At 38.2% G+C, this 26,046-nt stretch overlaps 1 protein-coding gene across 1 annotated transcript in view; it reads left to right on the top strand.

The window, feature by feature from the left end:
- The window catches only part of LOC124605853 (polyadenylate-binding protein 2), a 117,780-nt gene extending 92,202 nt beyond the window's left edge, over positions 1-25,578 (top strand). The window contains exons 6-7 of the mRNA XM_047137787.1: positions 17,209-17,336; positions 22,874-25,578. Of these exons, the coding sequence (XP_046993743.1) occupies positions 17,209-17,336; positions 22,874-22,913 (168 nt within the window). The 3' untranslated portion in view covers positions 22,914-25,578. The remainder of the gene's footprint in view (positions 1-17,208; positions 17,337-22,873) is intronic.
- Positions 25,579-26,046: the final 468 nt, after the last annotated feature.

Raw genomic sequence — 26,046 nt, 5'->3', positions numbered from 1 at the left:
ATAATATCAGGGAAGTTATTAACTTTCTTCTTGCCAGGTGAGAAAATTCAGAATAGTTTAATTTAGTTTCATGGGTATCGCTTTGGCAACATAAGGAAAAATGTAGTAAAGCAAAATCTGTAACATTTATAAATTTGGAGATTGATGATCGTTACTATGAAATGAAAGCAGAAATGCCAAACTAAACAATTATTTTTTAACGAAGGAAGCTTTTTATACTGATATCTGACATCCCGTGCATTAATATCACAGTTTTGGACGTAACAAAGATTTTTGCCGTATTCTGGTGAAATACGTAGAAATTACATTAATCGTAGCCCGACTCTGGAGCGAAAGAAAAAGTATTCATAGTCATATCAGTAATTTCAATTGGCAATAATAACGTCACAATTAAACAAATACCCAAAAGAAATAAAATTTCAGTCATCTTAACAAAATGGGAGAAAATAAAGAGTCTGACAGCGTGAGATGCTGTCGGAAAGTTGCACGACTAAAGAAGAGAAAGAAAAGACGAGCGTGCATTCTTATATAGAACAAAATACAGATGATAATGCTATGCCGCTCTCACTATTCTGGGCGTACATATTCGCTGACTTGCAGTGCAGTTCATTGACTCGGTGGTTAAATTATATCTTTAACTCTTGATATTTTGATAGGAAAGGAAAATAGTATGTTATTACGTCGTGGGCAGGGCACAATATTACTCTGGTCAGCGCAACAGAATGCCATGCTAAGGGGCCCGGGTTCGATTCCCGGCTGGGTTGTAGATTTTCTCCGCTCAGGGGCTGGGTGTTTTGTAGCATTCATCACATCATCATCTCATCCCAGACGTGAAAATCGCTGAAGTGGTGTCAACTAAAAAGACTTGCACCAGGTGACCGGTCTACCTGACTGGAGTCTCTAGCCACACTACATTTCATTTTCATCACTCATTTGTTATCATTGCCTCAAAAAGTCATGCTCTCGACTTTTCAAGGGTATTGACTGGTGTCAGGTAAGTGCAGACTTTCATAAATCCCCATAAAAAATACACCCAGTGGTGTTAAATCAGGTGAGATGGGAAGCCAAAGCCTCTTTCAGGGAACATTGCACCCAACTTACTTGTGCCGGATCACTCTATTCCAATGTCAGCTGACTACCAGAGTGGAATTCAGCAGAGCAGCATTCTGTTGAAACAACAGCTTCAAGTGTATGTGGAGGAGAACATCTTCCCATAGTGTGGACAGTTTCTCTTGTAAAAGTGTATTTAATTGTGGAAATACAGTATAATCAGAATTCAATCCCAGACATTCGCTGAAAAACTTTACTGGTGATCGTACTTTTTAATGTAACGGGGACTTTCACAAGCCCACTGGTGAGTATTACTGAAGTGAAATACTGCTTCCCTAGTAAAAATAGCCTCATCTGTAAAATGGGTGAAGTAGGGGAAGGGAGGAGGCAGTTTTGTGTGAAACATTGTTTCTTGTCAAATTTGTTGATTGTAGGTCAAATGAAGTACCCTATAGGTTTTGACGAGTGAATTTACGATTATCAAAATGCGTGACATAAATGGTCATGTCTTTCTATTGCATTGGTATAGAAGCTTAAAATTTTTCAAGCCATCAAGGTACTGTAGACCTTGATATGTGCTATAAATTTCAAAATGGTACATCCACCTGTTCCTGAGAAAAAGGGATCTTAACAGTTGGTCTGTTGGTCAGAAGAACATACAGGGAAAGTGATCCTATAAGATTTCTGTTTCTACCAGTTAAGGTATGAAACCCTAAAAATACTAAACTTGTTGGTATTTGTATTGTAATAACTTTCAAAATATTGGTCATATCAGTGAGACCTTCCAACAAGCAATTGCAGTGTTAAATTTCCTATCCAATGGTGTACTTGAACTTTGTGCTGCTCTACTGCTTCTGTTAATTTATGTACATTCTAATAGAGATTTTTTTTAATTTAGTGTCACATTGCAATAATGTCCTTTTGGCCAAGGCAGCCATTGTTGGCACGTATTATTAATTAAAATCACATGTACAAAGATTTCAACTGGAAAAAGAATGATGAAAAGAAAAATTGAGCATATCAAGAAGTGATATGATTGATTAAAATGATTTGAGAAAGGAATAGGAATAAAAAATAGCTTTCATTAATTGAATAAAAATAATGATCAGTTATTGATAAAAATTTGAAATACCTGACAAGATTTGAACCCATAACCTTCTACATGTGAAGGCCTTAGTCTATCCGTTACACCACACAGTCAGTCAGTACAGTGCTCCTTGTTTAATACTGTTGAACGTCACATAAAACTCCAATTTTTTGTTGTTGATTTCTTGCAAATGCAGCCCCACCAGGGTGAATGGCTGCAGGATGTGATACCTGGGATCTTAACTTACATCTCTCTATAGATGCTTTCAAGAAGTTAATCCTTGTTGGGACCTTCCCTTGTTAGTCAGGTATGCTGACCTGACCATCATGCTGTCTCTCCTCCTCCTCCTCCTCCTCCTCCTCCTCCTCCTCTTTATTTTTCTTCTTCTTTTTAACTATATTTTTTGAGAAAGAGAGCCATTAAAGATTAGTTTCCCTATTGGATGAGACAATATCAAGCCAGTTAACTTGCCTCCTCTGCTTCTCAATACAGAAACAGTGGTAACTGGAATTACATAATTCTTGTGTTTTAAAATATTGTAGTTGCAGTAAACTAATCTGGTCACAAAAATTACAGAATTTTTTATACCCATTACCCTTTATTTTAGACTGAATTATTTTAAGCAAAGTTGTGTAATTTTTGAGCAATCTACAGCACATCAGAATTTTAATATACTAAAACTTAACTGAAAGCATGAGCCAGAACCTTTTGTAAGTGATGTAATCAAAATTTTTATCTTACGAGAATGAAACAAAAATTTAACTTATATGTTCCTGGTTCCACACTGCAAGTTACCTTTGTGCCGAGAAAACAATCTGTGGGTCTACTTACATACTCTTACACCAGTAGAGGCATGTCCATAAGTTCAAATATGCCTTAACACTTCATAGACAGGCCAATTAGCAGAACACTGGGCCTAGGAAACTGGCTGTTTATACCATTATTTAAACCATTACTAGCATATACGTAATAGATGTATCTTCCTGGGTGATGCTTAGTCACAAGGGAAATGCTCCTGGGTGGCCGGACAGTGAGACTTTGGGAGGTGGGGATGATTGGAGACACAAAGCATGTTTGTGTGTAAGGGTTGGAGGGCAAGTACAGTCTTTGAAGACCTTAGTGAAACCCATGATATATTTCATTGCAGATGTGACAGCGGTGGGTCGCTGAGCTGTATCGAAGGAACTTCTTGTTATGGAATGGGTGACAGTTGTCGAAGTGGAGGTATTGCTAGTAGTTATTAGGCTTGATACGGACGGAGGTACTGATGCAGCCAAATTTGAGGTGTAGGTCAACATCGAGGAAGGTGGAATGTGCTCCAGGCTGTCATTGAACAGATGGGCACTGTTAAGCAGAGAGATGGGTGGAGGAGGAAGAAATGGATAGTGAGACGGAAGCGGAGGTGGTGGACAGAGAGAGGGGTGAGAAAGAGGTAGGCGAGTAGAAGGGGGGACGAGATGTGTTCAGTATATGTGACATATGTGGCCCAAAGCTGCATTTGCAGCTGGACACTGGTGATCTCCACTGAACTGTGTTATGTCAACCTTAATGAGTAAGATGAATAGGACGATGGAAAAGCTTCACAATTGCTGAGGTTGCAATTTACATGACTGCAAGTTTTCACAACAAAACATTTATCCGAAGTGGGTTGTTGAAGCTTTATTTGCTGTTGCACATTAGTGAATGCCCCTAAGCTCTATAGTACGCTGTGGCGACTTGTGCAAATTTTTATGAGAATGCTTCAATTTAGTGGCTTACAGCCTTCTGACTTAGTGTAATAATAATAATAATAATAATAATAATCACATCACATCACAAGTGGATGTGCAAAACCAGCAAATACAGAATACCCCAGAAGACATGACAATGTAGCAAAAATAATACATCAACAACTTGCCACAAAACATAAACTAATAAAACAACACGTTCCCACATACAAGTATGCACCACAAAATGTACTGGAGAATGATGAATACAAATTATACTGGAACAGAACCATTATAACAGATAAAACAACACCACATAACAAACCTGACATCATACTCACCAATAAAAAGAAGAAATTAACACAACTAATAGAAATATCCATAATCAATACAACAAATATACAGAAGAAAACAGGAGAAAAAATTGAAAAATACATCCAACTGGCTGAGGAAGTCAAGGACATGTGGCATCAGGATAAAGTTGACATTATACTGATTATACTATCAACTACAGGAGTCATACCACACAATATCCACCAGTACATCAACGCAATACAGCTACATCCTAACGTATATATACAACTACAGAAATCCGTAATTATTGATACGTGTTCAATAACCCGAAAGTTCCTAAATACAATGTAACATATACCGTACAGTTAAAAGGAAGTCACGCTTGATCAAGGTCCGAGTCACTTTCCATTTTTAACCAGACTTAACGTCTGAGAAAGTAAAGAAATAATAATAATAATAATAATAATAATAATAATAACAAAGTTTGATATATTAATTTTGTGTGTAAAAATTGAACTGTTGAAATATATTTAAATTTTATAATTAATTATTTAACATAGTTAGGAGTAAAAAGAAAGGAATCGGTGGGAATCAAACTTGGGCCACCAATTTGCAACCCTGCATTTAGCTGCTGCACCATTGCGAGCACAACCGCTCAAAAATAACTTGCACTCTGCGCGTAAATCTGTAGAGGGTTTTACATTTTCCTACACTCGACATCAGCAACACATTCCAGGAATTTGAAACTGCCGTCTACCTCCTCCTACTCATGTGTTGGAGCCAAATTGGCAAGTCCCATCCAGTGCCTCTCATTTTTTCCAACAGAGGTCTACTGGAAAAATGCATTTTCAGCAGATCATCTACAAGAAACTTTCATACTAAACGAAGATGGGATTTTGCTATGTTAAATTTATTGATTCACTGCTAGTTTCTGTTTGTAGGCCATTCTCAAGTGGTGGTATGGTTCAGCAATAGAAAACTGTTCCTTGTATATTGAAAGCCAATGTCATTAAATTTGTTTTTTCTATTAATTTTGGTCCATAAATACTAACTTGTCAGTTTGCCTGTTTTACATTTGTGAAGGTATTATTATTCATTTTGGTGCACAAATGCCGTCTTGTTGGTTTGACTGCATTGTTAACTAAAATGAATTATAATACCTTCATACGTGTCAAACAGTCAAACTAACAAGACAGTATTTATGACCAAAATGAATCAGGGAAAAAAATCTATTAAAAAATAAAATTAATACAAGAAGTGGAAAATGCCACCTTCATTTAATAAATTGATTGCTGTGGTACACAGTGTGGGAAAAACTTTCAGGCTAAATTTTGCGTGTAACTCATTTAGTGCTGTTTTATTTTATTTATTTATTTTTTTTTTTTTTTACTGTCTATAGCAATTTGGCTTACAGGGTAGAAATCATAACTAAATTAAATATATATTAATTTTACACAAATAAATAGAACTATTTAAATATATTTAAATTTTTAAATAATTGTGTGTCATGAGGGGTAAAATAAAATGGAAAAAAATTATATGCTGGTAGCAGTGGGAATCATATGCTGGTAGCGGCGGGAATCAAACCAGATCCAATGGATTCCCAGTCAGTAAGCCTGACTACTTGCCCACAGAACCAGTACAGCAGCTGCTTCTCGAAAATGCCTCATACTCTATGCTTGCACAATAAATTACACATAATTTCAAAGAAAAATATTGATCTGGTGCTGTGAGCAACTTAGCATTCAGAGTGGCACCACATGAGAGCATGCACAGTTGAAAACAATTGTGTCCCTTCTCTGAGTCAAATGTAGCACAGCTGACCATCTTTTTGGTACCGAACGTTGATTTCTAGTTATCTTGGAGAGAGTGCTACAAAACATGATTTCGTCCGTTTCATTTGCATACCATCCTACATCTGAAGAGAAATAGTGTAATTTTAGTGCGTTTTCCGTCTCACATTCAAATAGAAGTGGCATAATTTTAGCTGATATTTACCGTGTGCTGTAGCATGTTGGCCCATGATAACAGGCTGCCACTGATAATGTGTGATCTCTTTCGTAGGTATTTAAATTCATTGTCGCTTCCTAAGAACTGCATTATTCAGTACACAGCTGTAATGGGATATATTTTATTAGAGGCGATAGATTTCGGTCTGTGGTCAGATCATCATAGGGACTAAGAACCATTTCAGCCATGCGTTTATGTAATTGGGATAACAGTTGAACAGATGTATATTTTTCCATCATTGACTGCAGCTGTAGATATGTAACATTGTCCATTTGTTGATAAAAAAATTCTATGAGGTTAAATGGACATTTTTTATGTATACACATCAAATATCAGTGACAAAAAGTGTACTACTGATAATTATTCCAATTACGCAAACGCATAGCTGAGACAGTTTTTAGACTTGATGATGGTCTGATCCTAGACTGAAATCAATCGTCTGTAATAAAATGTATCATTACAGCCGCATATTGCATAATGCAGTTCTTAACATTCATTGAAGCTGTGCAGCACCACCTCCATAAAATATTTCATTGTTGATTGTGACATAAACTAAAAACAGACCTTAAACCTAAAAATACAAGTAAATCTCACTATGTTCTTTTCATAATTAATCTCCCCATTTAATTTTAGTACATTATTGTACAAAAACATCAGAAATATCAGATAAATAGACATCAAATTCCACTGGGCAACAAAAATCCAAGCAACTATTTCGAAATTGGCAACAAATAAATCTGTCACGTGAATGTTCCACAAGTTCAGCTGAAGCTGAAGATAAATTTTTCCCAAATAAATTGATTGCAGATTTCAGATGACAACGGAGGTATGTCAGCTAATATAGTAATATATAGCTGAATATTTTATTCAAACAGGTGATTAGTATATGCCTCTAAGGTTGTAAAGGGGGATTATGAAAGGTATCTCTCACTTACATCTGTACTCTGTTTTCAAATATTAAAACGTTTATTAGTGTCTGAATTTTATTTATATGTAGTATGTAATTAATGATTTTAAAACTAAATATATAACACCCTTGTTACATTTAAAATATTGCATTATAATTCTATTATTTTATTATTAATTTCTAACTTTTCTTTGTGGAAATCACTGACATGATTTCTGGTTGGTAGCTTTTAATCATATTTTCAAGTCATCACCCTGAGTTTCTAAATTAGTTTTAATTTAATACTAGTGATGTGTAATTTATTATGTTCAGTGATTGTTCCTTTTTCTCTGTTGATCACAAGAACAAGCAGATAACAGACACAGTACTGTATTGCATCTAGGATACTTGTACTGGAAGACACTTGCCACAGTGGCTCAACTACTAGGCCAATAAACATAGGCCGAATGTCGGCATATGACAGAGAGGGAGGCTGGCTGGTTGTGACTCTGTAAGCTGTCTGCTGTGTGCACATCAGAATGGCGGCCTTTGGCACTGCTAGTGTCCTCTGACTTCTGTGCTGCATCTTACAACTGCACACCCAAATCGTGTGTGTGGAATCTATGCAGGGTCACTACACCTGTTTGCCCTTGGGGGTTGGAGCGTCGGTTGTTCCTTGGGCAAGTTGTCAATGGCTGTGATATGGTGATGGCACCCACATCCGTAGAAACCTTGGAGGCGAGAGGAGAGAGACTTCCACCAGCGGCGACCTTAGAATACTGGAAAATGTGGTGGTTCGAGGAGTGCTCAGGTGTCCCCCTGTCAGTGCATGATACAACAGGACCAGCAATGGGCAGTCCAAGGTGGGATCCATTGCAACATCTAGCAGCAGTGTTGAAAGTGAAGGCAACTCCACCAGAAGCTAATCCCTTGTGAGAGACATTGAAGTCGTGAGGCGTGTGTCCACCAGTTGGAGGGACACTGGGGTTGCCGCTGGAGGCTGTGAAGTCAAATTCTCATTGAGCGGAGGTACTGGTGCAGATAAAACAAAGATGAGGCTGGAACACTGGTGGACAGTTGGCACCCAGGGAGCGGCACACTGGCGTAGGTGGTGGTGTGAATGGGGTAGGGATTGGGTGTCCATCCGGACTCTGAGCTAATTTTGATGGTGCCAGACGTCTTGGTCTCCAGGCTGTAGGTGTGGACACGGTGACCATTCTGATGTGCAATGATAGCCAGTAATTAGCAAAGGTGCTGATCAAAACAAGCGTGCAGACTGCTGTCCCTGGTGAGAACCATGAAGCAGCGAAACACGATGGTGGGCAAGAATCCGGAGGAGGAAGAGGTAAAGCAGGGTCTACAGCTGGTGCTGTGGAGAAACTTGGCAGGGCCACGGGAACCAGTAGGAGTTGTCCGTTAGGCTGTTAGAAAAAACTGTAATCTCTCGTCGATGGGAAAGTCCTGCAAATATTTTTTCATTTGGTTCTTTAAGGTGTGAACCATGTGCTCGACCTCCCAGTTAGATTGAGGGTGAAAGGTAGGGGAATGAACATGGTGAATGCTGCACTGCACACAGAAATCATGAAATGCTTGGGACAGGAACTGGGGACCATTGTCAGAAGTGAGAGTAACTTTGGAGCCGCCTTTTGACTAGTGCGTGGGCGACACAACACAACCAAATGGTCAATGCTAGGCCGATACACGATTGTCAGCCAAGACTTAAGTGCAGGAAACATCCTACTGGCCCTGTTTAACAGCTGTAATACCTCCCGCCTCCAACTCCAAGGAGAGGGGAGTTGAAGCAAAACAGAAATAGTGAACAGTCCACAAACAAGAAGTGCAATGAAGAGCAGCCTGAAACAGCAATGGTGCTGCGGGTAAGTTGTTATACCGCATTCAAAATTCCCTTATGCCATTTATTTAGTTATTTTTCACACCATTAGGAATATATAGACAGGAGTGTGCGGAGACACACACACACACACACACACACACACACACACACACACACACACACACACACACACACACACACACACACGCCTCACAGAAACTTCCTGTTTTCATGCTTGATGTGTGTTCGGTGTTTGATGGGCTGTCCACTGGACCCCCTTACCAGTAAATTTGAGGGAGGGTGGATGGGGAGTTTCCCTTGTCAGTGTAAAAGTTTGCGATGACCACATAAAATCAAAGTTAAATATCTCTAGTATTCTTGAGAATATTTTCTTTTCAGTGTTTCTCTCTTGCAATTCAGGTACAGTCTCTGATGATCTTGAATACAACGCCATGCAGATTCCTTTTGCTCTCCATCTATGGTCGGTAGTCAAGAAACATTTTGCATTAATTTAAAACACTTAACCAGATAATTTGTCAACAGCTTTTAACTCCTCAACTAGTGTCTAAATATGAATTGCTGCTCATCAGTGTCGAAGGGAATTCTTGAATAAAAGTAGTGTATGTAATTTTCAGGTACGAGAACGAATCTTTGCTGTTACTTGCTTGACATGAAGTCAGCAGCTGTTTTCTCTGACATGAAGATGAGATTGAATTAAGTGGTGTAAATTAATAAATCAAAGCCAGTAATAAATGGTATTCAGAATAAAACGAAACGTGACCCGTAATGGTTCTCCAGGTCTCCACAAAAAGAATATATCTCTTTTTCCATGTGTATCGAAATTTGCTACTATTTTGGTTTTGGTTTGTACATCTACTTCATCAAAGGATGATAGGAGTGAGAAATCTTCTAATAAATACCACAAATGACGATTAAATTTTATTATAGCTGTTTTTGAAATCATGGAATGTTTTCTTTCATATATTTCATATCTTTTAAGAAGGTTAGACCCAAATCAGACGCTTTTAAATATCCCCTGCACTGATGCCATGGGTTGAAATAAACATTTAGCAATGAAAAGAGAGATTTCTCAGTGCATTTTTATTTTCAATGTATAATTCAAGTTGTGATCTCAGAAACATTTCTAAGCAATAAATTGCTCTAGCCGTACATTTTGTCTGATGCATTCCTCCAAGAGACTACATTTTCAATTTTTTCCTGCTGTCTCCTCCCATAAATATTACGCACAACTCTGAGATTTCCTGGTAATCACATCTCACATTTGTTTTATTTAATTCTCTTTCATAAAAGTCTGGCTCACTGATAATTTAATCAACGATCTTTTTGCTAGTGTGAAAATTACTGATCTTTATTTTTCCAGTTTTCCGTCAAATTTTGAACAAATGATGTCATGACTGCTTATTACACCATGTACTTTACATTCAAATATCCTTTTTAAAATAAGTGCTTACATGTGCTAACGACATGGAAATACATTAATTCCCTGTCCAATTTGTGTTCAAGTAAGATGTGTGCCCCAATAAGACAGTCAGTGTTAGAGGCAGTTGTATCGCAGCAAAGAACTTGAACATTGTCTTCAATACCCCAGTACTGTAATGCATTCCAAACAGGGTTCACTTGCTCTGTACTACAACCATTCTATAATTTTGGAAGGCCAATGAGCTGTTCACTGTCCCCAAATGAAACAATGTTGTGAAGCCTTTCTTCTCGTGTCCTTGACATTTAATACTGGCAACAGTTTACCGTTCCAGTAAACAAAAAGGGGTGTACATCACTCTTGAAAGATGACTTTATTGTTTCAGCTGTTTTTTTCTGTCTGAGTGGTTCTAGTCGCTTCAGTCTGGAACCGCGCGACCGCTACGGTCACAGGTTCGAATCCACTACAAGAAGTACATTGTAAAAAATCAGTATCATCAAAATGCCTGAACTTGAAAATGCCTTATCTGATTCTTCAGATAATGAAGTAGTAAGTTTAGCTGATGCAGAAGTAGATATTGTGCACTTTTGTTTCTTTTGCCTTTTCTCTTCTTCCACTTTTTTCTGCATCCACTTCTTTCCTTTAGCAGCAAGTATTCAGTCTACTCCTGCAATGTAACCTTTGTGCCTGGGCTGGCTCTGTCGAAGCACAAGTCTTCTGTCTTCTACCAACTCGATTGTTTGTAGAGAATTGGCATGTGAGATTTCAGGCAGGTTATCCAGATTATTTATAAACTTCTTGTCATGGTGCTTCACTTTTTTTTTTTCTTCGCAGTATTTTCCACTCCAAGTGCAAGTTCGTATGTTTTTGTGAACAATGCTGACTAGCTCTTGGGAGACTTCTCACTTCCTTTCAAAATATAATGCACTTGTGATCCACAAGGTTAGCACTTTCACTAATGGTTAATTTTATTTCCCATATGTTAAAAAATAGAACTCCCAGCAGTTGCCTATTTGATGCTAATTTGGGTCCACCTATTGGGAATTTAAGACCCCAGTTAAAAACACTGCCTAATTGAGGTGACACCTCATATAGCAACTAAAAAATATGTGCAACACAATTGGTAACAAACAACTAACAGTACAGCATGTGCACATACTGATAACCTGAGATGATGACAGCGTGACATCAGCGAACAGTGTGAAAGATTGTGTTCAAGTGAGGTTGCACTCCAGTCAGCATGGGTTTAAGTGCTTTGATCACAACAAAATATTGTTGAGACATGATTTAATCATTCCAACAGTATTAAAGGGTGAGCACTCAAAAATACTAAAGTTAGAAAATAAGGGACACATTAATATTCTTTTGAGACTTAATGACTGACTCTCCAATGTTGGGGACACTCATCTATCATGTTCGGAGTAACAATATCACATAACAGCAACAGGGAGCGGTGGCTGGGATGCTGTTCACGTGCTGTGCAGAAGTTACCGGATTGGCTGGGTCCGCATGTGATTAGATTTGGGTGTGACAAAATGGCACTTGTGACTAAGGCATGATAACACTAATGGGGCTGTTTCTTGCTTTGGTAGAATTCAACCGTACCAGCTATACATGCATGTGGCAGTGAGCATAAGTAGTCAAACAACAACAAGAAAGATTCCTGCAGTGGGACCAACCGCTGTAACACTTGATACAAGGCGGTAGAAATCCATGACAAACAATGCATGCCATACCTCAGCAACCGTAATATGGAAGACTTGGAAATGTTGCCTTAGGCAGTGTTTGTACACTTTCCAATCTTCCTCAGCCTCGTTAGACGATGGGAGCAGAGGAGAAAACATAGCCGGAGACAAACAGCAATACCAGCACAGCCTTTCAAATGACAGTAAGATGTTCCATCCGTTGTTGCACCGATGTTTGAAGCAGAGACTCCTTGTCACAATAAGATGCAAAAACCAACAACAAAACAGCTAGGAAAAAAGACCCTACCTGTTGCCAATGTGTTCTGACCGCAATAACATACAGGTAATATCGAATGCAAAATTTCATTATGTCTAGAATACGTATACAAGAAGACACTTGCCACAGAGTGGCTGCACACCAATATCAACGTATGACTGAGAACGAGGCTGGCTGGGCATTACTCTATGAGCTGTAGGCCAGCCAGCAGAGTGCACTGCGGAGAGGCTGCGCACACATCTAAGACTGGTGATGTCTGTAGGTGCTAACGTCTTAAGACTTCTGTGACACACCTCAGACTGTGCACCCGGATTGTGGGTGTGGAATGTGTGTGGGTCACAACAGTCTCCACACAGCTTCTTCGAACCTAACACCTTGAGCATTATACCTGCATTAGTATTATCCAACCTGTGAGTGTCTGTATTCACCATAATAGTGTCTAGCCTATCATTTGTATTATCTAGCTCAGCAGGAGCCTTCAGTACCTCCTCCATCTTTTGGGTCAGTACAGGCATTCAGTCAAAATAATACATATTGTGTTTTATGGACTACGAGATGCTACAGACTATAAGACACACCTTAATTTTTAAGCAGTTTTTTTTAATTATCATTTTTATTATTAGCTAGCAAAGCCTGACCTCAAAAATCGTCATATGATCTTTCTTCTTCTTCTTCTTCTTCATTATCCTCCTCATATAAAATGGTCTTCACTGCCATCGAGAGCATTACTTATGCTGCAGTTCTTGAAAGATTAAAGAATCATGTCTTGTCTTTCTCTAGACGAGGATGGTTTTATTCACTGATACACTTGTTTGATTGTAGGTCATTTTAAGGCCCCCTTTGGTGTGAGTTCTTGTTGGGTTTCATCCATTATCCATTTGTTCCATTCCTCTCTCATATACTTTAAATAGTTTATTTATAGAGATATCAAGAAGTTGCAGCTGTGAAATAAGCCCTCCCAGAATAACAGCAAGCGGTGTATTTTCCTGTCTCAATTTCTGTTTCACAGAACTTTTCAAATGAATAGTAAACTGATCTAGCACATGAAGAGAACTCTTCTTCAATAAAGCAGTTTTCCTTCTCTCCCACACTCTGTTAATCCAAAATTTCGTACCAGTCTTGTCCATGCAGCCCTTGTCACGTACATGTCCACCACCACCACCACCACCACCACCACCACCTGGCAGTATTTCAGAAGGTTTGGGATTTTTTTGTGTTTGAAAATGATCTGGGGATTAAGTGTAGTAACATCAGCACAACATGAAAGGACAACAGTGTAGTGCATTTTCTCACGTCCACTTGTTTTTGTAGTTAGAAGTGGCAATAGTTCTAGTACTTGACACATCAAATGTCAGAGGAATTTCGCCCATATTCACTATTTGGCTTAGTTTTGCACTGGCTTACTTTTGATGATGAATAATAAAATCATGGAAAGACACTATAATATATTGTCTTCATACTCTTGTGCATTTTCGGAGATATTTGCTTGCTTGATGCATCACATCATTGATGAAGAACAGGACTGCTGCACTTGATGAACCAGTACTGCCGTTGGGTGGTGAGCAGTTAGCATAGAAACAGCTGAACACTGTGACGTATTCCTGGACCTGATGAAATCAGTGAACTGTCAGTTTATTCTTGATTTTCATTTAAAATAAAGCTCATGCGACATTCTTAGATTTCCAACATAAACCATTCTGCTTCTTGTCCCTATAGTGCCAAAATGTAGCCTTCCCCTTTAAATATTTGTATGTTCAGGACTGATTTGTTGTCTTCTCTTTTATCTGAACATAGGCACCTAAAAGTCAAATTCTCTTCAGACTGTGCCATGCAGCTTTGATATACCTCACCTCTGAGGGACCCGTGTTTGTGCTGGAATCGAACACACTTCAACAAAATTTCAACTTCCTTGAATGAATACAAAGCATGTCTTCTTTGTAATTATATTTGGATATTCTGTCATCTTGCATGATACTTATTGCATCTCAAACATTACAGCATTGGGAACATTAATTATAGTAATAATAAGTTCACAAACAGACTGACATTGTGATGAATTAAATCATGTTAAATGTTTTCTTCTGCTTGCCATGACATTATGCTGCATTGTTGGAGTGCATTCCTTCATGCGGTGGTGAACTATCCTGCAGACTCGCCGAGATTACACAAAGCCCACACAAGTATGCAACTCCTGATAATACTACAGTCTCTGTCCCACATTAGAAAACAGGCAGTTTCCATCAATGTACACAAAACAGATAACTAAAACACACAGACAGCTTCTAAATTTTAACCACTAAATTATTATCATATGATTCAGCTGTCAAAATAATCTTCCTAGGCTAGGTAGGCATAAGGTTATGCATCACTTCTGGAGTTAAATGTAACACCACATTCCACAAGTCTAACAGGATTAGTGTAGTGCTCATTTTTCAGGCTTCCAGGGGGTTTTCTCTCTCTCTCTCTCTCTCTCTCTCTCTCTCTCTCTCTCTCACTCACTCACTCACTCACACACACACACACACACACACACACACACACACACACAGTCACAGTGTCAGTCCACTGTCCAGTACACAGGAAAAATACTTTGATAAGGTGAAGATAGATACATCTTGAGCCTGTTGTCATAAATTTGCAATCAATGGTTTGGACACAGAATTGAATAGTAATGACAACAGTATTATGATGTTTTAAAGACTTGTGATTTAAGAAATTTTTGTCAACATATCAATCGCATACATAGTATGTAGAACGTCTTAGTCTTTATTGATGAGGAATTTGTATCCTATGAAGGATGCAGACTGTAATGTTCAGTGTATGGCCCAAAGAGAAACTAAGCTTTTCCTATCCTGCTGTATGCTTCAATAAATCACAAAATGCAACCAAATAAATCCATCAAAAACTCCAATGTTTTGGCATGTAAACCTCTGTTACTTTCAGGGCACAGATTGTAAAACACCTTAAAATAACAGGGAAGGTTACCTGTCAAGATATCAGTGGCTTTTGATGTTTTCACTCAGCAATACCTCGAGTTTTTCGCAGATGATGTTAGATGTTTGCTTGTTCAATGAATAATAAATGCATTCTCTCACTGTAATGTTGCACAAGTTTGTATACACTCATAATGTCCATTGACAGTGAAAAATGACAACATACTACTATATGAAAGTCTTTTTCATTAGTCTTTTCTACCAGTAATTCTTTTTTCATGTAATTCACATTTAACAACAGTCAAATACACCCATTATGCACAATTTTAAAATGCTCTATGGGGTAGCACCAGTTGTCAATCAAATATAATTTCAGTTTGTATTTGAGGTTAATTTTGTTGTATATTACATTTTTACTTATAGTACAGTCCAAATCAAATAAATAATTATTGCAATTTGTGTCAATGCCCTTTCGTCAGATAATTGTTGTTCTGAGAAAAATTGCACTTGTCTCCATAAATCTGCATTAGCTGTTCTTGCCTTTAGACATCGTGTGGGCTATAGCTGTGGTACCAAAAATCAAACTTTTTCATCTAGTAATTTTTTTAAAAAATCAAGTGGCAAGTATTTTGTTTTGGTCGGAATGCCTCTCTCGGCACTGGCACCAGTGTTTTGTGAGCAGTACAGCTATAAAGAAAGTTGCCCTCTGCACAGAATGCAGAGAGCACATTTGTAACAGTGAAAGCGTTAAACAGGATGAGAAAAAAGGTTTTAAAAGGAGAGGAGCAGGGAAGCGGAAAAGAGCAGTGGGTGCCTTGGCAGAGAACAGTATATGGTGAGGGTGATGGAACTTGAATTGGGAGTAGGTGACAGGACAGAGGAGGTGGAAACTGTTGGGTGGAGGGTGTGGAGACAGTAGATTACTGTAGGTAGAGGCAGAGATAATATTGGGAGCGGAGAATGTGGGCTGAAGATAACTCCCATTTGCGCAGTTCATAAAAACTGGTGGTTTAGGGGAGGAACCAGATGGCCCAGATTGCAAAGCAACCATTTAAATCAGCTGCACGTTGCGCCAGAGGGTTATCTACCACTCTCTTGGCTCCTGTTTGACATTGGCTGTTCATCCTGATGGACAACTGTTGGTAGTCATACCATTAGAAAAAGCGGTGCAGTGATTGCAGTGGAGCTGGTATATGAGATGGCTGCTTTCACAGGTAGCCCAGCCTCTGATTGGATAGTATAAGCTTGTAACAAGACCGGAACAGGAAGTGCTGTGCGGGTGGACTAGACTAGTCTTGCACCTGGACTTCAACAGGCATATGATCCCTGTGGCAAGGGGGTTGGGATTGGGAGTGGCATAGGGATGCTCTAGGATGTCATTGGCGGTTGGGTAGGTGACAAAACCCTGCTTTAGGATAGGTGGGAAGGGTTTTTGTGTAGGATGTTCCACTCAGTAGTTACTGCCCCCTGTCCTATCACCTCCTTCCAGTTTATTTCTTTTTTTTTTCTTGGCATATCTTAAAGGCTGAATTGATGTACCAGTTTTGCTATAGTAACTTTGATCAGATGTTGTATTCAGTGTTTATCATTAAATGAGACATTCTGCACAATATCAAATAGGTTACATTACCATGTGTTTCATGCCGTTTCATTTGAGCTAAGATACTGAATGATTAAATTGGTAAGAAAGGAGGGGAAAAAAAGCACACACACTCTCTCTCTCTCTCTCTCTCTCTCTCTCTCTCTCTCTCTCTCTATCTCTCTTATTCAGTATTTGCCACTCTTGAGTGCTGCAGTAGTCGCCCAAGGTGCTGCATCATTCTTTTGTGTATGACCTTCTATAATTTGTCAGATTTTTATAAAGTCTATTCTTGTTGACTCACATTATTACTGTGAACTGTAAAAAGAATCACTTGAAATACATGCTGTTGCATTTGCTGTTATAATTCATTTGCATAGTTTTGTTCTTTGATTCAGAAATATTCTGCTATTCTCTTTACTATTTCAGGTAATGCCGAAGAGAACAAATCGCCCTGGTTTAAGTATGACAAATCGTCCTCCTCGAGGCAGAGGGTACCGAGGAAGCAGAGGTAGAGGGTCATCTTATTATGGCTACAGACCAACTAGGAGACCAAGGTTAGTGCCTATAGGTTTTATTTTAGGACTGTATTTTCCTCTGTAGCTTAATTTTGTCAATTTTATAATATAGTGTGTTGTTTGTTCAACTTCTATTGGTCACTGTTACATATTCTCTCTATTTAAATGTGGAAGTCAAAAATACACTATTAGTGAGAATAATAATTTATACTGTTTGTGAAAGTTATGCAAATATGATAAAGTCAAATTAATTTCCATTACACATATTTCTGAGGATAGATGACCAGGTAAAAACATATATTCACTGATGACCGCCTTTAAAATCACTTTTCTTTTTGCAAACGCAGATGGCTTTTTGCAGTCCAGGTGTAAGCTAACATGCCAGTGAAAAACTCTCTCTCTCTCTCTCTCTCTCTCTCTCTCTCTCTCTCTCTCTCTCTCTCTCTCTCTCTCTGTGTGTGTGTGTGTGTGTGTGTGTGTGTGTGTGTGTGTGTGTGTGTGTGTGTCCCTGCAGTCTGTAGCAACGGTTCCCATCTTCATTTACATATGATTACTCTGCAGTTCACAGTTAATTGCCTGCAAGAGGGTTTATTGAACTACGTTCAAGCTATTTCTCTGCCATTCCATCCTCAAACTGTGCGTGGGAAAAGCGAACATTTAAATCTTTGTGTGTGGGCTCTAGTTTCTGCTATAATGATCATTTCACCCTACGTAAGTGGACGTCAACAAAATGTTTTCACACTCTGAGGATAAAGTTGGGGATCGAAATTTCATGAGAAGATCCTGCCGCAGTGAAACCCATGTTTGTTTAAACGATTGCCAGCCCAATTTGCTTATCATATCCACGGCACACTCTTCCCCTATTTTGCGATAATACAAAATGAGTTGCCCTTCTTAGGACTTTCTCAGTATCCTCTGTCAATCCCAATTGATGCTAATCCCACATTGTAATGCAATACTCCAGAAGAGATTGGGCAAGTGTAGTGTAAGCGGTCTCTTTCGTAGCCCTGCTGTATTTTCTAAGTGTTGTGCCAATAAATGGCAGTATTTGGTTTGCTCTCCCCACATCATTATGTACATGATTGTTCTAATTTAAGTTATTTGTAGTTGTAATCCCTAAATGTTTAGTTGAATTGACAGCCTTCAGATTTGTTCAATTTATCATGTAACCAAAATTTAGTTTCTAGAACGAAATTTTCACTTTACAGCGGAGTGTACGCTGATACGAAACTTCCTGGCAGATTAAAACTGTGTGCCAGACCGAGACCCGAACTCGGGACCTTTGCCTTTCGCGGGCAAGTGCTCTACCGACTGAGCTACCCAAGCACGACTAATGCCCCGTCCTCACTGCTTTAATTCCGCCAGTACCTTGTCTCCTACCTTCCAAACTTCATAGAAGCTCTCCTGCGAGGTATATGGCCCTAAGACATTGGATCACAGAGGGCAAGCAGTACAGAGAAGTATGAAACTGCTATACGCAAGTCAGAAGCACGAAGCTCAGGCCCATGTTGTGAATAAGCTGCTCAGGCATCCATCAGACATGGAGTAGAGATTGCAAAATTTTCCTTGAGGAAAAGGAGAGTACAAGAGCTGGAAGTAATGAGATGCCTATAAATATTGTGTAAAAGTGCGATAGATGTATAAGGGCAATGAAAAAACTTTCCATTAAGAACCATACAGGCCAGAATCAGCATGTCAATCAGGCAAAATAACAGTGAGCGTTGAGTCAATAATGCCATCGATACACCAGGTTGAAGATACGTGTTCAGTAAAACACTGTGTTCTGTTGTGTGAAGTAGCCCATACTGCCCACTGTGCATCCTCGTCCAACAAGAATCGTTCATCCATCAAGGCCGTTTTTAAGGCCTAAAGGCATGATAATCACACGGGGAGAGATCCCGACTATAGGGTGGGGGCTCAAGTGCCTTGAGGTTAGCAATAACGTGTCACATGCCTATATAAGTAATAATTTCGTCAAAGAAGACGTCAGTCTTCGTGCAGCTGCTCATGCAACAGTATTGTTCACACAGAACATTCCCCGTTACAGGAGATACAGATGGTGTTCCCATAGCACTGTTCACAAGGCTATCAATTTGGAGACTACTACAGCTAATGCAGTTGGTGGCCAAATTATGTTGTAGGGTCCCTCTATGTTTTATGGATGTATAGTGAATTTCACCATTACCAAAAATGATGCTGCACTGGGTGGTAATGATTGGTTAACTAATGCAGTAGTATGTTGTAATAGTGATAAGGTTCAAAAAGTTCCCGGGCTTGAGACATTTAGTAGTTGGGATGTAATTGCTCATCATACCTTTCACGTTGGAGAAGTATACAACAGAACTGGTGAATTTCTGCATTAAGACATTCACAATATTGGGACATGCATTGTTATGAAGTAACTGCACCCTTTGTTGTGGACCATTCCACAATGATGGTTTTTTACAGACATGCTACCACACACACATTCTTCATTCTCTGAGGGATGTCTAATGGTTTGCATCCTCAGGCAGCCAAGAAAAGAATTACTACACACAAATTTATATCATCATCATAGTTAGCTTCTGCAATTACTGTGCGCATGTCAGAAAGACACGAATGCCACACTAATCTCTTGCCTAAATGTAAGTCCTTATATACCTGCAGCAGAGCTGCGGTACTTGCATATATGCTGCAGCAATGCACTCAAACAGAAAACTTTTGATTGCGCTTTGTATAATTATCATTAAGCTCAAATACTTACAACACTGTTTACTGAAGGAAATAAATGAGCCAACAACACTGACTTAAAATACAGTCTAAATACAGTCCCAGAAATCGTTCCTCCTTTTTGGAAATATTAATGCACATATCATGATATTCAGCTACCTTGTGCCTCTGAGGAGAAACTGTTTAGCACTCTGTTTTCTGCACATGGGACCTGGGCCATATTTAGGGTTTTTAGATGCCTATGCTGAATCTACGGTGCAGGGATAATTTTGTAATATCTAACTTGCAGAAATAGCATTTCAGAACATTTTTGAAATTAAAACAATGTATTAAATTGTATAAAAGTTAGCCATACAGTTGTGTGACTTAATGAACTGACGAGATTAAAAAATGAAAGAAATTGAAATCTTCAGGGTATTAAACAAGATTTTGTAACATCACTATGAACAATAATAATTTTTGAGTAAAGAAGAAAATAAGATTCATGTCCTTGCAAAAATCATTATTTGGGTTTAAAAAAATGATTTATTGTAACTATTATCAGTTGGTAGCAGTATAATTATGACCAGAAAATTTTTTATACAAAATAAATTTTTATAAAAATAATGAATTTGTTTACTTGACCGTTGAATTACTCTTTAAAAAGCTCACAGAGGTTGCATGAGCTCACTGTTTCATCATGAGTCAGTAACCTACATCTATGTAAATACTCTGTGAGCCACTGTGCAGTGTGTGGCAGAGTATACCTTGTGCTACTATTAGTCATCTAAAAAAAATCTTTTATTGATATATTGTATACATCATTGTACCTTTACGTTCTTTCAGATGAAAGACAAGATTGTTTCTACCTTCCTTTGAGCCATAGATTATGTAGCTTTTCAATCTCTTGATTTATATAATCACTAAGAGAATTCTTGTCAGTGAACATCAGCTTACTTTCCTTCCAACAATGATTAACTTCTTGCTGGCACATTTGTTTTGACTTGTCTGCATGCTTTATGTATGCATTGTAAAAGTTTTGATACAAATTTGCTTTCAATACAGTAACATCAGCTTCATAATCTTTGCTGAATATCAGAACTTGCTCACTTGCTGCCACATAGTAATTTCACCCAGTGTGACAGGGAGCTGCCCAAACGAAATCTCATGCTCGTGTAGCACTGGTTTCGAATCATGGAAACCAGAGCATGCAAATGTGTAAGCATTCAGTCGAGAGAGGTCATAAAGAGCGATGTGCACCTTAATATTGTCTATGCTCAGGGTTAATTTATAAAAGAAAATGTTATAACAGATAACAGTATATATTCTCGGAATTAAAAAGTTGACTTGAGGTTATCATTACTCCCCTCCCGCATTTTGAGCTCGTGTAATTAATGGACGTCCCCTTGCCTCCACACTCTGAAATGTTCAATAGGTATCAGACAAATATTACACTTGTTTTGAAGAGAACCTGATGCCATTGATCCAGGTTCCATTCCAGGTTTATCTTTCCCACATTCTTCATGTATAATGGTGCTGAGTGACATAGACTGTTGATTGTAATAGATGCCTAGAGGCCAAATTAATTGTGTGGAGATGATTGTGTACTGTTTGCATCAATGCAGTCCTCCCAATTACCTCCAGAAACCCAGTTTACAGTTCTGCTATCATTAATCTCTGTGCCTGCAAATGAAAATTTGCTAGTAGCAGTCATTAGATGCTGCTGTTGACCACGGGTGACCACTATGAGGCAGATCTTCAATGTTTCACATTTCTCAATAGCTGCTGAATGTTCAAATGAAATTGCTGTGGTGTACACCAATTTGGCAGGCAATTTCTTGACAATCCCCCATATATGATTGGAACCATAGTTGACCCAACTGAACTGCACAGTGAATTCAGGTTTACTTTTAGATGTGTTACACGGGTGGCTGTATTTTTAGTAAATTAAAATGTTCAGAAGAGTAGTGAGCAAGTATTTTCAATCTAACACACAACTCCCCCCCCCCCCCCCCCTCTCTCTCTCTCTCTCTCTCTCTCTCTCTCTCACACACACACACACACACACACACACACACACACACACACACACACACACACACACACACAGATATAGTGAAACATTCCACGTGGGAAAAATATATCTAAAAACAAAGATGATGTGACTTACCAAACGAAAGTGCTGGCAGGTCGATAGACACACAAACATACACACAAAATTCAAGCTTTCGCAACAAACGGTTGCTTCCTCAGGAAAGAGGGAAGGAGAGGGAAAGACAAAAAGATGTGGGTTTTAAGGGAGAGAGTAAGGAGTCATTCCAATCCCGGGAGCAGAAAGACTTACCTTAGGGGAGGAAAAAAGGACAGGTATACAATCTCTCGTGCCCGCACGCGCGCGCACACACACACACACACACACACACACACACACACACACACACACACACAAGCAGACATTATGTCTGCTTGTGTCTGTGTATGTGCGGATGGATATGTGTGCGTGTGCGAGTGTATACCTGTCCTTTTTTCCCCCTAAGGTAAGTCTTTCCGCTCCCGGGATTGGAATGACTCCTTACCCTCTCCCTTAAAACCCACATCCTTTCGTCTTTCCCTCTCCTTCCCTCTTTCCTGGTGAAGCAACCGTTTGTTGCGAAAGCTTGAATTTTGTGTGTTTGTTTGTGTGTCTATCGCGTGAGGACGGTGCAAAACTGTTTTGAGCATTGTGGTTGGTAGCAGACAGGTCGTATCTACTCCAATTTTGCAAGGCTTTCGTGTAGTTCTGATTGTATTTCTCTTGTTGTTGTTGTGGTCTTCAGTCCTGAGACTGGTTTGATGCAGCTCTCCATTTGTAAAAGAACTATATTGATTTCCTCTCATTTTTCCTACAGGGGCTACCGTGGAAGATCAGCATACTATATGCCTTACTAAGCTGAAAATTGAAGACAACGATGCCATCTGAGTGCAGATTCGCTCATTTTATATAAATTCTTGGGACATCCATTTTGATGGATACTCTGTTGAAATACTGTATGTATGTATGTATGTATCAGCCCATCACCTCCCTCCCAAGGAAATGAAATCACTTCTTTATTTTGTACTTTAGTGGCTACTGTTTGCATGTGTTTAACAGAAAGGTTTTAAAACATTATTTTGCTTTGTTTAAAGTTTCCATATAGAGGTGTGTGTGTGTGTGTGTGTGTGTGTGTGTGTGTGTGTGTGTGTGTGCGCGCGCGTGTGTGTGTGCGTGTGTGCGTGCACAAGTGCCTGAGGCTCAGTGTATGAGCAATTTTGATATGGAGGGTTACTTAATTACGCCCCCTGCTGACATTCGTGAGATGTACTTGCTCTTTTTAACAATGAATTTATAAACTTCATGTTTATGAGAGGTTCTCATTTGCTAGTTGTGTGTGAGATTAATTGAATATATTTGTTTGTGACTAAGTACTGAATTCACTTATATCTTAACATTACACTACTTGCACACAAAAGAATTGTACAAACCAAATTTTTCACTAGAACATACTTCTTTCATTACCATAGTGTTAGTCACGCTAGTGGTGATACAAAACTTGTAAGAAGAAATATGAATGTTCCCCGATCACTTTTGATTATATTAAGATCTTAATGAGAATATTGTCTAGTTATGTATTGAGTTTGATAACTTAACTCTTTGGAAGCACTCATGAGTGAAAATAGTGTGACACTCAACCTGTAAGGAAGGCACAATTTTTTTACTGCTATGACAAGATTAGTTAATTTTTACTTATGCATTATGTAACCACTTTTTAACTGAGGAAGCATCAGTGTGGAATATTTGACATGGGTAATACTTTGAAGAAATTCATTCTGTACATAATCTCACAGAATATCTGAACATAATGTAAAAAAGTCTGCTTTGATTGTTTCTTGTTTCTATGTCTTACATATTTTTTTATTTTTTACACTTCAGTCGGCTAATAAATTATTTATTTGTAGATCACAAAACTAATTTTTAAAGTTTTGTAGAATGAAAAATTAGAATTATGTACAATAAGCAAAAGAAATGTAAATTGAGTAAAAGCAGTTTGAAAACATTTCATGAACAAGAAAAAAATTGTGTTGTGTGCTTTACTATGAATTATGTGTACAAAAAAGTGCTATATAATTTGTATTAGCTTCATTGTTAGGACCTACAGCTTCTTTCTTTTTCCCCTTCTGGTAACATGTAGTGTGGTTCAGTATAAATTCGGTACTTGTCAAAGGGTTGTTTCACAAATGAAAACTGAAATGTCTGTGGATGAAATTTGATATTAACGTCTTTTTCTGCTGGGTATACAAATAGATATTAAATCAAAGATTCAATACATTGACAGCAACTCATATTGCCTATTATTATTGGGTTCACATTTAATCTTGTTTGGAAATGGACACAAAGCTCTCTATGAATATCCTATGAATGTAACACATTATTGAAAGTGGTTACGAGTTGCAGTATACATTCCAGTTCCTTTATGCTTATTTCAGAGAAAGTTGTCCAACATGAGACAGTATCTGTTTTACTTTGTTCCAAAAGAAATGTTTTGACAGAGTAAAAAGTTTCTTTCTTTGTTTCTCTCTTAGAGATGCTAGTAGTAACAGAACTAGTTACATCTCAAAATTTGTGCAGTTGTTTGTTTCTTTGAGCCTGATTGCCATTATGTACTTTTTTTTCTTTTTTTTAAAAAAAACTCAAGTCTGTTGACAGGAAATATATTTTCACTTACTTTGTCTTTAAGAGGAGGAATTACTTTTTATGGCATTAACAGTATAGAAAATAATTATTTTCATGATCTCTCTTACAAGTTATTTACAGTTTTCTTGAGTATCGAGTGCTAAGTTAGTTTGGAAATGTTTGCATTTCTTGCCAATTGCAATCTGTATGTGTATATGTAAAGGTTCACCAGTTAATATGGATAAAATCATTTAACGTTTTGTAGACAATATCAAACATTAGGCATTTAAGTTCCAAACCAGTACATACATTATTATTCATACATTGTTGTCTATCTTCAAAAGATTGTAAGATCTCTTTGTGCTGTTAAATACAGTTACTGCCCATATTTCCATTCTGTTGTTGGCATTGAGGAACTAAGTAACCAAAGTTATTTATGTAATTTTGTAGTGTAATGTTCAGATATGTGAGTGGAGCAGTACATGAAATAACCTGTTTGGTACATTTTTGGAATAAGTTTAGAAAATGAGATTGGATGTAGAACAAGGTTCAGCCTCTTTAATATTTATCATTACTTCTGTTGTAGCTTGTGTTCATCATTGAAATGTGGTTGATCTACACCCTAATCCAGAGAGCAGACTGTGAATAAGTGTGTGCGTGTGCGTGCATGCATGGTGTGGTCGCATAGGCATATAATGGGTGTGTGTCCGTGTGTGGTCGTCTTATTGTTTTCCAGGAACGAGGAGGAGGACATGGAGAAGAAGAATACTTTTTATTGAGAGAAGGACAAATAGTGGCTGCCGTGCAGAAAAAAATAGAATATAGTCGTGGGACTTTTTCTAAAAATGTAAATTGAACTGGTGTAAGTTTAAAGTATCTTAATAAAGTCTCCATTATAAATAACTTTGTATTGTTCAGCCTAGATTTCTGACTGTGTTATACAAAAAACTTTTATAAAGTGATTTATGGTTTCAAGATGATATTTTAAATGACAGATTTTGTGCTGTGTTATTATTTCTGTTGTGGTATGTGCACTGTGCCATTCCGTAAGATGATGATGCTTCCATATATGAGAATATACGCTCCTGTCTGAGTTGACAAATCATTATATCCATTGTTTTCTGTTAAACATTTAAGAGTTGAGTAGTAAGTTATTGTGTAATGGTATTAATAATGTAATAGAAAAGAGCCATTTATTTAAGTGAGTAGTGTTTAGGGCTACCTGTGTTACCAGTGAGAGACTAGAGAGAAAATATTGACTATTGGTTGAACTATTGGTATAAGTTAGTATAAGGTAAAGAGGGTGGGGGGGGAATTGTACAAAGCTAATCAATCTTCATTTTGGATTTTAGGGCATAAAGTTTAAAAGGC

This window comes from Schistocerca americana, chromosome 3, assembly GCF_021461395.2.
Source record: "Schistocerca americana isolate TAMUIC-IGC-003095 chromosome 3, iqSchAmer2.1, whole genome shotgun sequence".
NCBI classification, from domain to species: Eukaryota; Metazoa; Arthropoda; class Insecta; order Orthoptera; family Acrididae; genus Schistocerca; species Schistocerca americana.
Note: the sequence above shows the minus strand (reverse complement) of the source record. Positions and strands in the feature narration are given on the sequence as shown.